We start from the raw sequence: 13,308 nt of genomic DNA on the forward strand, positions 1-13,308 counted from the left end.
GCCGGGAGGATCAGAAGGAGAGCAGGTGGAGCGGCGAAACGGAGCCGGTGTTTTCAGGTAGGAAAACACGGACACTTTCACATATCTCAGTGATCCAGGCAGTGTAAGATTGACATAGATCTTAACCGGACTGGTCGGCCAAAAAGCTGCTAAGAAATGTTGAGGAAAGAGTAGAAAAAAGTTTTAAAAAATCCAGATAGAGAAGCGGCGAGCAAACGACGCCAGCGTCCTCTCACATCCGGGTCTAGTCAGGAAAGTGACTAGACCCTATAACAGCCAAAATAATGCAGTGTGTTTAATGACAACTATAAACAATTGTATCCCTCTCTGCTATCACAACCTTGATCCCTTTCTCATCTAATCTCTGCTGAACAATATTTTGTTTGTCATGTTTCTGTCTCCCTGAAAGAAACGAGACTCGCAGCTTGATAAGGATCAAAGTACTTCATATCCTGTCCTTCGTTCTCAGTACCAACCGACAGCTTTACGAGGTCTGCACACACACACAAACCTGCACACACACATTTGAAATAAACTATCAAGTGCAGTGGTGCTTTAATTCTTACTGTATGTCTGTTTTGCCGTTGTTTACTCATGTGTGAATATTCAACAATATCTCTCAATACCTCTCACTCTCTTACTTTATTGCCTTGTTCCAGGACGAGTTGATTGAGATGGTAGTGATCCCCCAGCTCAGTGGCATAGCTGAAGACCGGGACCTTGCCGTCCGAAAACAGGCCACCCAGCTGCTGGTGGACCTGGCAGAGGGCTGCAACACACACCACTTCAGCAGCCTGCTGGACATCATTGAGAAGGTACACACACTCACTCACTCACTCACTCTTCACTCACTCACTCACTCACTCTTCACTCACTCACTCACTCTTCACTCACTCTCTCTTCACTCACTCACTCTTCACTCACTCACTCACTCACTCACTCTCTCACTCTCTCACTGCTATGGTAATTCAGTTCCTTCCAGCTACGATGAGGTCTTTTCAGTGTTTTCTCTCTGTGCAGGTGGCCAGCCGCTCTCTGGTGAGTTCAGGGCCCCTGGAGGTCACTGAGAGAGACCCCACAGGAGAGTCTCCTATGGAGGACGTTAGGACGGCTATACTGGGCCTGCTGGAAATCCTGCAGGTACACATATAAGGGCTGCATTCACAAAACTTGGGGTTCAAGTTATTTTAGAAAGGCAACGTTTTGTTAACAAACCTCTTAAATTGTCCGGAAATTACAAAAACATGTAGGCCGTATCTCATTTCTGGGATTTCCCCTCCTCGTCTCCTATCCTCGAGACTTAGTCCCTCCCACAGGAGATGCGAGCGGAGGAGCCGAGGAGAGAGGAGGGGAAGCAGCAGGCGGTTAGAGAAATGAGAACTCCTCTACTCTGAGTGCTCATTTTAAATAGACGTCCATTAATGATGACAGGAGGCACAGCAGCACTCTGTCTGATGGACAGATGTGTTCATGACGACTTATATAATTACTTTTAATTCATTCACAGTGCAGTATAATGAGACAATAACAGGCTACAGATGCGGACACACACATATATGTATATATTCATATAAACATATACAATTTCAGAATCAAACTAGTATGAGAGCACTCTCATAATAACGTAACATTATCAGAGACTGGATATATCCCCCCCCACCCCCTCTCTGGTCGCTACAATGAGGAAAATAAATTACGGGCCAAAAGTTGTTAAAAGTATTAAAAGTAAGCAGAGGACACCAAACCAACTGAGACCTGTCTGTCCGCTGCATCTACGCACTGTACAACACACACACCTACAGCTCCTAAAGCATAATCAGGCTACAGCCGTTATGTATTTTATTATGTGAAGCACTAAATGGTTTTAGAAAAATATCGACTCTTTGTTTGTAGATATCTACTAAACTAAAGCAAATAAAGAGAGTAGGCTTGTTATACCGAGTGATATATTCACACTGCTCTGCTTTCTGCACGGGCCTCCCAGCTGTTCTCTCTGTAAACATCGCGTCGCGATGAAAGCAGTTAATAAAATAATATCCAGGGGATGCATGCAGAGCTGTCATTGGCTGAGATCAGTCCGGCCGTGCGTCACGACTCTTTGAAACATCTCTGTTGCCGGAAATGCATCCACGAAGGAGCCGTGGAGGACCGTGGAGGACCCATCAGTGTATCCTCGGTTAGAGCTCCTCCAGAGAGCCTCCTCGACGCTCGATCCTCGGTCCTCGAAGTGCATTTAGAGAATTGAGATGTCCTTCAACATGGCACGCTGAAATCCATTTCCGGGTCACTACCGGAGGACCCAGGAGTCGAGGAGGGGAAATCCCAGAAATGAGATACGGCCGTAGTTTCAGATTTGAGCCATGTTTACAAATATGAACGGAGCCTGCCTGATAAAAAGCTGATGCTATTAATTCTTTTTAGATAGTAAACAAAACACATAATAAATATCTTTACTATTGATTAGTATCAAGTTTGTATCAAGTGATAAAAAATGTTTTGCCCAAAATATTTTCTCCTGTGTTGTGGTTGAAAAAATAATTCAATTTAGTGAATGTGGTAAATAACCATGTTGTTCTCTCCTGGCAGAGCAAGCTCTACAGCCTACCAGCCAGTCACGCCAGTCGTGTGTATGAGCTGCTAATCAGCCACCTGCAGCTCCACTACAAGAACAAATACTGCTCAGCTATCGCTTGCAGCATCAGACTGCAGGTAAGGGGGTTCATCTTGTGCCTGTTTTACTCCCTTTGAAACAAACATGCATGTTGACTTATCATTTGAACTTCCTTCTCTCCTCCAGGTGTTTGACTTCTTCCTGATGATGCGAGTGGACTCTCTTCACCGCCTTGGTGTCCCCAACAAAGACGGGGTCCTGAGGTTTAGCCCTTACTGCTACTGTGACACAGGGTGAGGACGCACACGGCTCATATCTGCTTCTGTTTTTCTCATAATAATCCAGTCAACTAAATCCTGTATTGACAGGATTTTAAATGGTGGTTTCAGGGAGCCAGAGAAGCGTGTCAGTGAGAAGAAGCCTGCAGGTTCAACATCTCCTCCAGCTGGCAGCCCTGCCCCCCCCACTGCTCCTTCAGCTTCAACAGCCTCCATCCGCTCGGCCTACCTGCCCTACGCACCGGCCTTCAATGTCCTCCTGCAGGGCCTGAAGATGGTACACAGAGAATTATTGTAGCAAACTCACCCAATGCAGTCTTGGTGCAGGGATGATGTATTGTTGTAGTCCTACCCAGAAGCTAGCACGCACTGGTTTTTCTTAAACATACAAAAAAACATTTGGATTATAAAGTGTCTATCATTCTTGTTCAGAATGATAATCTTTGCAAATGAAAACCACTTCTATGTTCTTTGAAGTATAGATGCAATAGCCAGAAGTAAAAAGCTAACATTAGGCTGTAAATCAACTAAGAAACGGTTGCATTGCTTCATAAACTGAATGCAGACTGCTGTTTGGTGTGATCACCTTTAAGGTCCCCGGTAACCTAAGTACTCATGTAGCACCATGTTCTGCCTTTTTAAAGACAGCTAAATACTTCAAGATTCCCGAGGGGGTATTTACGGGTGTTTTTTATGTCATAGAAGTAAACGTTAAACCTGAATTCCAAAAATTCTACTAATTCCTGGATTAGGGACTCATTACTACAACCCTCTATTTCTTGGAGAGTTTGCAGGTGGGTTTCGCTATAGTGTTTATTCTTCTTTGTAACAAAGGACTTTGCCAAGAGCATAGACTCACTCATAACTGATGGTTACATTGTTTTCAAAGCTGTCCTTTATGAGAAATAAGACATGGTTTCTGTTGCAGGAGACCGATTGGAAGGTGCTGAAGCTGGTTCTGGACAAGCTGCCGTGGACGCTGCAGTACAAAGTGCTGCTGCTCACATCCCCATGCAGCTTGGACCAGCTGTGCTCCACACTCTGCTGCATGGTAGGGCAAAAAGAAGACACACGTAAAACAAGTCTGTAAAGTGTAAACATATGAATGAACTTGCGTCTGTGTTCTGGTAGGTGACAGACCGGCTGATATCGGAGCGTTTGAAGAAGACCCCAGACGGGTTTTCTCGCACTGACGTTCAGCTGGCGGTGGTTCCTGTTCTCACAGCGATCACCTCCTACCATAACTACCTGGAGCAGGCAAGACAGGTACAAATGATATGCTGTAGAGAATAATCAAGACATCTCAACAGGTTTCTAGCATGTTCTGAAGCTTGTGTGTTGGGTTTAATGACTGCCAGAAAATCCACATCTAGGCAACAGCGTCCCATTAACCAGCCCCGCACACACACAGAAGCAGATATTTCCATACTGTTATTCATTTCCTTTCCCCCCTACAGAGAGAACTGGTTCAGTGCCTCGAGACCGGCCTCATCTACCGCTGTGCCAAGCAGTGTGTGGTGGCGCTTACAATGTGCACGGTGGAGATGCCTGACATCATGATCAAGCTCCTCCCCGCTCTTATCGTCAAGCTCACCCACATCTCTGCCACTGTTGCCATGGCATCACCTATGCTCGAGTTCCTCTCCAGTGAGCACCAAAAGCTTTTTTCTCACAACTTATTTTGTCATAAGTTTCTCTACCATTGGTGAATGTTCAAGGCCAGTTAGTCACATCAAAGTTTTCTGTAGATAAAGAGTTATTTCTGTGTTCCGTTTCACAGCTCTGGTGCGCCTCCCACATCTGTACGCCAACTTTGTAGCTGAGCAGTATGTCAGCGTGTTTGCCATCTCTCTACCCTACACTAACCCTTCCAAGTAAGTGCGCACACACACACACACACACACACACACACACACACACACACACACACACACACACACACACACACACACTCTCTGACCAGTTGGTTTCTTCCACTCTCCTCAGGTTCAACCAGTACATCGTATCCCTGGCCCACCATGTGATCGCCATGTGGTTCATACGCTGCAGACTCCCCTTCCGCAAAGACTTTGTTCAGTACATCACAAAGGTGTGTGCTTACTCATCTTCCTAACTTTATTGACTTATGTGCATATTATTTTATATAAAGACACAAAAAAACACATACAAATTGATGTCAATAAAGTGCTCTTACTTGTGCACAAGCATTCAGAAAATTAAATAATTTCACGCTTGAAAAATTTTTTTTACTTTCTAACTCTCATACCTAATCCTGTAAAGGAAAGACTTCCCGTATTCTTCAGTTCCTAATTTTTTTAAACTTTAGTCAACATGATGAGATTGTACATCAAAGGAATGGTTCAATATTTCTGGGAATATGCTCATTTGTTTTCTTCTAGGTTTATATCACAATGTTTGTATTCTGTGTGTTGTGTTTGGAGCTACTGTTAGCAGGCAGTTAGCTTAGGATACAAGCAGCAGGGACTCCAAAATGCCCCTCCGCCTTGGCACATACAGTAACCTCCCATAAAATCTCAACTATTTGGCCCAAACTTTTGAACAGACCCTTATTTAAGCTGCATTGGTTTAGCATCTCTCTATCGTTACACTTACACCTTTGTCTGTGTCTCCAGGGTCTGCGCTCCAACGCCCTGCTGCCGTTCGATGACGGTCACGAGCAGAGTGCGTTTCGTGCCCGAAGCACCAGCCTCAACGAGCGGCCCAAGAGGTAAAGCATACGCACACATACACACACTGCTGCGAGTGCTCACATAGAAACCAGCACACATGGTCCATGTGGCCATTGTTGGGGTTGCCAAGGTAACAGGGGACTCAGCATGACTGGTACTGTGTTGTGACGGCTGCAGTGACTCTGCTCAGGTTGCCATGGTGTTTTAAGTTAATTTGTTTATGCTTTTGACATTTTGAAATGTGTTTTTTGTTTTTCTTCCACAATTAGTTTGTTGAAAAATCACTCATATTATAACATACAGGGGATGGACAAAATAACATGAACACCTGTATCATTCAATGTCATCCAATGCAAAAGCCCTTCAGTTGAAGGGACATTTGTATTGGTTGTGATTCTTCACTGTTATAGTATTTAACTCTGTAGTATTAGTGTGTGCTTTGTAGTATTGGTTTGCATTATATTGTCCAGATGTTTATTACTTTGTCCACCACCTGTATTATATAAGGATGATACAGAGCGGTAGCGTGGGGGGAACAACTATCTGTTTTTCTTTCCCCTGCTGTTACATCTCAACATCCACACTATATGTATCTGTTCACAAAGAGAAATACACACTTTCACACAGAGGTGTAAGGAAGCTTTTCCCAGCAAGGCGCCATGCTAATCTGTACATAGCGTGAGTGTCTGTCGGTTTGTCCGTGTCTTTATTGCCCCGATAACTTGCGCTAAAAACATCCAAAGTAAATCATGACAAACAGTTACAGGTGATCGCAGTATGAGGGAGGGGACTGCAAATAAGTATTAGTTTTGACGGCCGTAATGCAGAGTTCTGCCGAAAAATGGAAGGAGGATGTAGGCGACATTTTCAGTGTGGACAGAGATTTTTAGTAAAAATGACCTATGACCAAAAGGCTCTGAATGAACAGGAGTGTCCCGCTTTAACCAATATTTAAACAGTGCACAATCTCTAAATATCTCAATATAGTTGGAGACCACACTATACTGTACTCCCCTGAAGAAATCTATAACTCTGCTTTCCCTTTCTTCCTCATTTTTTGCTTCAATTGATTCATTGTAGCTTTTTAATTAATCCCCTCTCCTCCTCTGTCGTGCAATTACACATGTTTTGCAAACATCTTTTTTGCCCTAGCCCCTCGTTGTTGGTTGGCCCACACCTATAGGTTTATAAAAAATAAATAAAAATAATTCTAACACGCTTGCTGTCATTCCAATCAAGCAACCTTCCCGTATCAGCTTTCCATAATGACATAGTGTTTCTGCTTACATCAGTTTCTACTGATCTTCCATTTAATACCTCTTTGAGTGTTCCACATTTGTTATCATTCATCCAGTTATCCTTCCTTGTGCTTCTTATTGCCTGCTGTTGGGTTGGAGGGCTGCATGTCAGATTTAATATTTAATATATATCCTCTTCTCACAAATGCTTTATATATTGGAAAGCTTACATGTTTTCCAAAAGCCTTGATACATCTATCAAAGTACCGTTATGTTGATTAATTAGTGTTTACTCCAGGCATGCTGTGCTCCAACCCTCAGGTTTAACCCGGCATTTCATTTTCCGTTGGGTGTCATGTGTTTTTTCAGTTGTAACGTCAGGCCTGTGCTGAGTCCATCCCTACAGCTCTTCTTCTGCTGTACTAGTCCTTGGCTTCATTATGTACCTGCTCTGTGAAATAATGTTTATTTTGTTGCTCTCCTGAAAACTTTCTGTGTGTATTTCCTTTTCCGAGTAGCAGAAGCTGTTTACCCTCTGCTGTAGCTTGTCTGTTTTTCCTTTTTTAAGTTGATGTTTTTTTATTTTACTCTTCTTTTTCTAACTCCGCTCTCCTGTGATCTGGTTCATTGTGTTCACTGCTGTTAATTTTCACTTTGTTTTGTTTTCTTTCAACTCTTCATTTGACCCTCCCCCCTCCTCTGCCTCCTGCGGTTGGGTTCTGCGTTGTGGTATTGGGGGGGTGGTCGTGTCACCCTGGATCCCTCCTTCATTGCTCCTGGTCCTTCCCGTGTCATGTGACCTTTGACCTTTGTGGCCCCACATTGTGTCCCCTGCGTGTCGTGTGCCCTTTGCTCTGGTGTCAAATCCTGTTACCTGATACACCTCAATGCACCGTACCCCCCCCCCCGGACGCTCCCAAACCACCCTCACGATGACACACCCCCTTACTGCCCACTACCACCATATCACTGCCCCGGGTCTGTTCCCTCTCGCCGTGCTTCATGGGTAATCCTCACCGCTCAGTATGCGGGCGGCGAAAGTGGCGAAGGCGGCGGCGGCGGTAGCCAATAGCAGCGGCTCTCCAGTTAAAGAGCTGAGGGACCTTTCGGCCATGGACGCTTTCCGCTCCCGCAGCATCAGTGTCTCGGAACATGCGGTTCGCAGGTTAGAGAAGAGCCTTCTGGGTAACCTAACCCAGAATAACACAACAGCCACCCAAACACTTGTTGCTTCCTCCATGGGATGATTGAGGGGGGTGTAGGGTCATTGTCATGTGGGTCCGTTGGGGGGGCGTTGGGTGGTTGGTTGCCAGGGACACCTGGAGCGGGTGGTGCATGCTGGAGGAAGGTTTGTGTGTCGACCTTTTGTTTGGGCTGCGATCGTACACATGCTGTTTGTTTTGCATTTTTGGCTTATGATTTGGTTTTGCATGCAGTGTTTGCAGAAGATGTCGGAAAACATCTGATGGTTTTCTGTTTTCTTCTAACACAGATTTAGCTTTAATATTCAGCCAATTTTAATTTGACTTTTTGTTTTGCTGGCTGGTTTTGATTGGCCTAACAACTAATGAATGGAAGGAGGGACTGCTGCAAAGCATGTGATTTCAAACTGATGGGATCTTATTATGATTGACATCCACCAATAACTCCGCCTCCCTTTTGCTCTGGCGGGGGGGCACTTCTGCTTGCTCGCCCAGCGACCAGGACAACAGCATCACAACAGCTCCGTTTGCTTGCCTGACATAATACACTGTGCTGCTTAAACCATACACTGAAATCACCTCACACACCTCCGCCTGACTTAGCTTCACCCCTTTAATGCTTACCTCTTCTTGCTGACTGACAGATGTGTGATCTAACACTGCAGTTGTCAGACGTGGCTGCAGTGCCCCTTTATTAAACATGTCCTTCTCCTCCTGCCAGACAGATGGCAGCAAAGGCCCGGTACTTTAATGTCTGATGGTGCTCTATGTAATTTAATTTCAGTGACACATGGCACTTTATCAAACTAAACAACTGCAGTGTGGATCTATTTAACCCGCTTCAACTGCTCAACAGCTGCAAATCTGCTTTTTCTCAGCGTTGGTGTCTTGACTTGTAACACCTGAGTTAGATTAAACCCGTTTTTCCTGCGCATACTTGAGGCAACATGACCATGTTTTTTCACGTTTTTCTTTTCTACAGATTTTCATAAATCTCTCGTATCGAAAATGATTATCTTTTTGTTTTGTAATTCTTTACTTGCAGCCATACTGGCAGTTTTACTGTGTCTGCAGTAAAAAAGCAAAGCATTAAACTCTCACAAAAGCCATTATACTCAGCTTTAGTTTGAATTGGGTGAAAAAAAGATATTCAAATATTACAAAGCAGCAGTGCTCAGTCGTGAGCATCTCATGGTCATGTTGTTTTGAGAATGTGTGTACTAGAAATTGAACTGAAAAATGAATCATGACAGAAGCAGAAAGGTAAGTACAAAATCTGTGGAAAAGTAGTTTATTCACACACTGGGAGTTGGTCCAAGGGAGAGATTTTATTTTTTGAACTAATTAATCTGCAGCTGTATAACAAAAACAGACATTGTACCCTTAAATCTCTCAGATTAGGTCAGTGTTTTACGGTGTGCATATATTTCCATTTATAAACCATTTGATTGAATATGTAGTGTATTCTTTAAAGTAGTGGTTTTAGAAAATAATGATACACTTGAGAATAGTGATATTATGAGCTGTGATACTGACTCGATTTTAAATAATTTAGAAGATGATTGCATAAAGTGGCTCAGTGCACGAGAAATAGATGTTGAATAAAAAAAAGAAATTTGGAAAATGCAGAACACAAATTATTTCGATTTTAGTTTAATCAGTGTGCTCCTTATACTATGAGGTTTTCCAGAAAACTTGTTATATATCGCCTTGCCTTAAAGTATCACAACATATTGAAACGCAACCATAATTCATATTGTTTAGCAGAAATCAAATTATACTGCAGATTGCATGGCTAAAACAAGGAGAGCTAAAACGATTAACCATTATAGATCCACCAAGGACAGATGTTCCTCTTGCACTGTTCTCTTATACATACATAGTTATTTCCTGTCTTTTATATTTGTGTCTTTGTTTAACATTTAGGTTTTATTTAAGAGTCTGTCAGCATGGAAACAGTCCGCTCCCCACAGAGACAGACAGAGACTTCACAGTTGGGCTCAGTTGTGAATTGAGAGCATTTTCTTCTGAGCAGCAGGCCAATGTGGCTTTCGTTTGAACTGAAGCATCTCTTAAACCCTGATTGAGACTGATGTTAAAACCTCTAAAGGTGCTTTTAACCTGATTGGCCCGTGGAGCCCGCAGTAATGGTTGTTGTGGATACAAAGAGCTGCTGCTCACGCCACAGTAAACACTTATACTAGACTTGGCTGCTGCGGCGATAATAATTAAAACACATTCACTCACACACTACCTGCTGGTTTCTCTGCAGTCCTGTGACTTACTTACCATCCAAACAGGTTGCTGCATATCCCTTCTGCCTCCTACACAGAGCTTAACTGCAGCTAGGGAAATAAACGGTGCTGAAACACATCTTATAAGTCCTCTTAAACCATGTCCCAGTGTGTGTTTCTGTGAAAATGTAATTTATATGTTGGGTCGTTTCCTTATATACACACGTGGATGCATGTGTGCATATAAATGATTATGTCGCATGTGAAAAATGTTTGTTTGTGCCATTTTGTGACATCCTGCATGTTCTCTGTGTGCACTGACTACATGTTCAATATATCTGAAGCCTGAGCGCCTGACTCTTCCTCCTCTGCACTTCTTTCTGTTTCCTAACCTTCCCTGGGTCTCTCCTGCAGGATGCACACCTCCACCACCACCTGCTCTCTGGGCTCCGCTGATGAAAACGCGGTGACTCCGGCGGACGAGGGTCTGAAGACTGTCCACCTGGAGCTCACTGAGACCTGTCTGGACATGATGGCACGATATGTCTTTTCTAACTTCTCCGCCCTGCCCAAAAGGTCAGCATGCATTTTTTATAATCAGTATGTGTGTATGGCTTTTCAAAATAGTTGTGTGTTGTAAAAAAGAATTACAAGAGGCTGTCGCAGTCATGAAATGTATCATTTTTGTCCTCTTAGGTCTCCCATTGCAGAGTTCCTTTTAACGGGGGGTCGCAGTATGACCTGGCTGGTGGGCAACAAGCTGGTGACCATAACAACCAGCGGAGGGGTCAGAGCGCAGGCGCTGCTGGGCCTGGACATTGCCGAGCGGCTGGGAGGAGGAGGGGAGATGACCAGGTGAAGAACTTTCAAACACACACAGGAAAAATCAAGCAATTTTTTTTATATGGAATTTGGACCTGAAATTCATGTTCCCCTGAGGATAAATCCTAATGATTGAGGTGCTTTCCTTCTTTTTCATCTAGTGCTATTTAAAGGGCAACATTTTAATTTTCCCACACTTTTGTTTATGATCAACTGCCTGTAAAACTAATGAGACTCCCATCAGCCTCAGCCATACTGTTTGTGTAGCACTAACCAGCTAATGCCACAGGCTAATCTAAGTTAATGAAATGGTGTATAAGTAAACATTACATCTGCTTAAAATCTACATTTCCGAGTGTTAGCATGCTGACGTTAGCATCTAGCTCGAAGCTTTGCTGGGCCTAAATACAACCTCACAGAGCTGTTAGCGTCAGTAGAGTTTCACTCTTGTTAGCGGCTTTGTAATGCATTTCCTCACCTGGTGCTGCAGGTCAGACCCATCCCTCCACACCCGAATCACCAAAGAGGCTCCGGCCAAACTGGAGTCACAGTCGAGTCAGCAGCACAACAGAGCCACGCGCATACGGGTCCGCTCCATGTCAGGTAATACACACGCTTCAGGACTTAGAGCATCCCATAATGCACCACCTCCTCTCTTTATTTCCTATTTCCTATTCCAATGTCATTTTCTATGACTATACAAGCTTTCTTGCATATTGCTGCCAAAATGACCCATTTACAGTTAGTGCTATTTTCTAAAATCAAAATTTGAAACCTCTTTGGAAGAGCAGACGAATTAGAAACAATCATAGGAGCTTTTATCCTCCACAGATCTGCAGACATGCTTTAAACTGCGCCTGCCTCCGTTATGCCATTGATTTTAAACTGCATCGCACTCTAACACTCTGATACCTGCCATGTAACTGACAATGAGCGGCATTATTTACAATGATTCCATATTGACTCTTCAGTGGATGGAAAGTGCCTTTTCTTATCTCTCATTTGCCATGCATTATTGACATATTGACATTGTGAGCTATGGATATTATATAAGTGGAACTGGATTACGTGAGGAATCATAAATAGATTTTGTTGCCCGTTTCTTTTAATAATGTCAAGCTTTAGTCAGAGTGTAAACAGAACACTTAGAGTAATAATTCCATTAGTGACGCTCATTTATAACCAACATTTATGATTTAAAAAGATAAAATAATTCAAATCTGAAAATAACTAAATCTAAACAATAAAAAAAAAAAAAGAAATGTAAATCTAAAAATAATTTAAATAATAATAAAATAAACAATGTAAATCTAAAAATAATCCAAGTCCAAACAATTTAAAAATAATTTATAAAGGGAGAAGAGCTGACTGATGATGATGATGATGACGAAGATGAGATGGTGACCCTCCTCCCTCTCTTCAGGGGGCCATGCTCTTCGTGCCGGTCCTGCTCAGAGCCTCAGTCCTCTGGTGTCCCCCTCTGAGGGCGAGCTAGCTGCTCCGCTCTCCCCCCCCTCTGTCTCCACCCTGGATGGTNATCCACGCCTTCATCACCTCCCGTCTGGACTATTGCAACAGCCTCCTCTATGGTTCACCTGCAAAAATCCTCAACAAACTTCAATATATCCAGAACTCCGCCGCCCGTCTACTCACCCACACCCGAATCCGTGAACACATTACACCCGTCCTCATCAAGCTCCACTGGCTCCCCATCCCCCAGAGAATTCAGTACAAGATCCTCCTGATGACGTACAAAGCCCTCCATAACCTGGCCCCATCCTACCTGAAATGACCTCCTCCACAGACACTCTCCCACTCGCTCCCTCCGCTCTGCCACTGCCAACCTCCTGTCCCTCCCCACTCGGACCAACCTCAAGTCTTGGGGCGACAGAGCCTTCTCCGTTGCTGCACCCATCCTCTGGAACTCACTACCCCAATCCATCAGAGATTCTTCCTCCCTCACAGCATTCAAAACATCACTCAAAACCCATCTGTTCAACACTGCATTCAACCACTGACCACCCCACTCCCCCCGTATTTTTTTCTGTTTTGTTTATCTCTTTTTGTATTTCTTTGTCTTTTTTTTGTTGTGTTTTCTTAATTCTCTGTCAAAGCGTCTTTGAGTTTCATGAAAAGCGCTATAAAAGTCCCATGTATTATTATTATTATTATTATTATAGTATGACATCAATAGAATATTAAAAAGACCAGAGAATTTTGGTATAGACTAAGA

General features: G+C 43.5%; 1 protein-coding gene across 1 annotated transcript; it reads left to right on the plus strand.

Moving 5' to 3' along the window:
* The first annotated feature begins 8 nt into the window (after positions 1-8).
* On the plus strand, positions 9-12,820 carry LOC104946559 (tuberin-like). The gene is made up of 19 exons (XM_010772421.1): positions 9-57; positions 410-491; positions 660-815; positions 1,021-1,140; positions 2,587-2,709; positions 2,798-2,904; positions 2,980-3,166; positions 3,818-3,940; positions 4,021-4,155; positions 4,347-4,536; positions 4,670-4,763; positions 4,876-4,978; positions 5,523-5,617; positions 7,842-7,982; positions 10,668-10,829; positions 10,950-11,108; positions 11,566-11,678; positions 12,499-12,634; positions 12,772-12,820. Exons 3-19 carry the CDS (start codon positions 675-677, stop codon positions 12,818-12,820), a joined length of 2,178 nt encoding a protein of 725 aa, XP_010770723.1. The 5' UTR covers positions 9-57; positions 410-491; positions 660-674.
* The last annotated feature ends 488 nt before the right edge of the window (positions 12,821-13,308 follow it).

The sequence above is a fragment of the Notothenia coriiceps genome, unplaced genomic scaffold (genome assembly GCF_000735185.1).
Source record: "Notothenia coriiceps isolate Sejong01 unplaced genomic scaffold, NC01 NC01_scaffold00011185, whole genome shotgun sequence".
NCBI classification, from domain to species: Eukaryota; Metazoa; Chordata; class Actinopteri; order Perciformes; family Nototheniidae; genus Notothenia; species Notothenia coriiceps.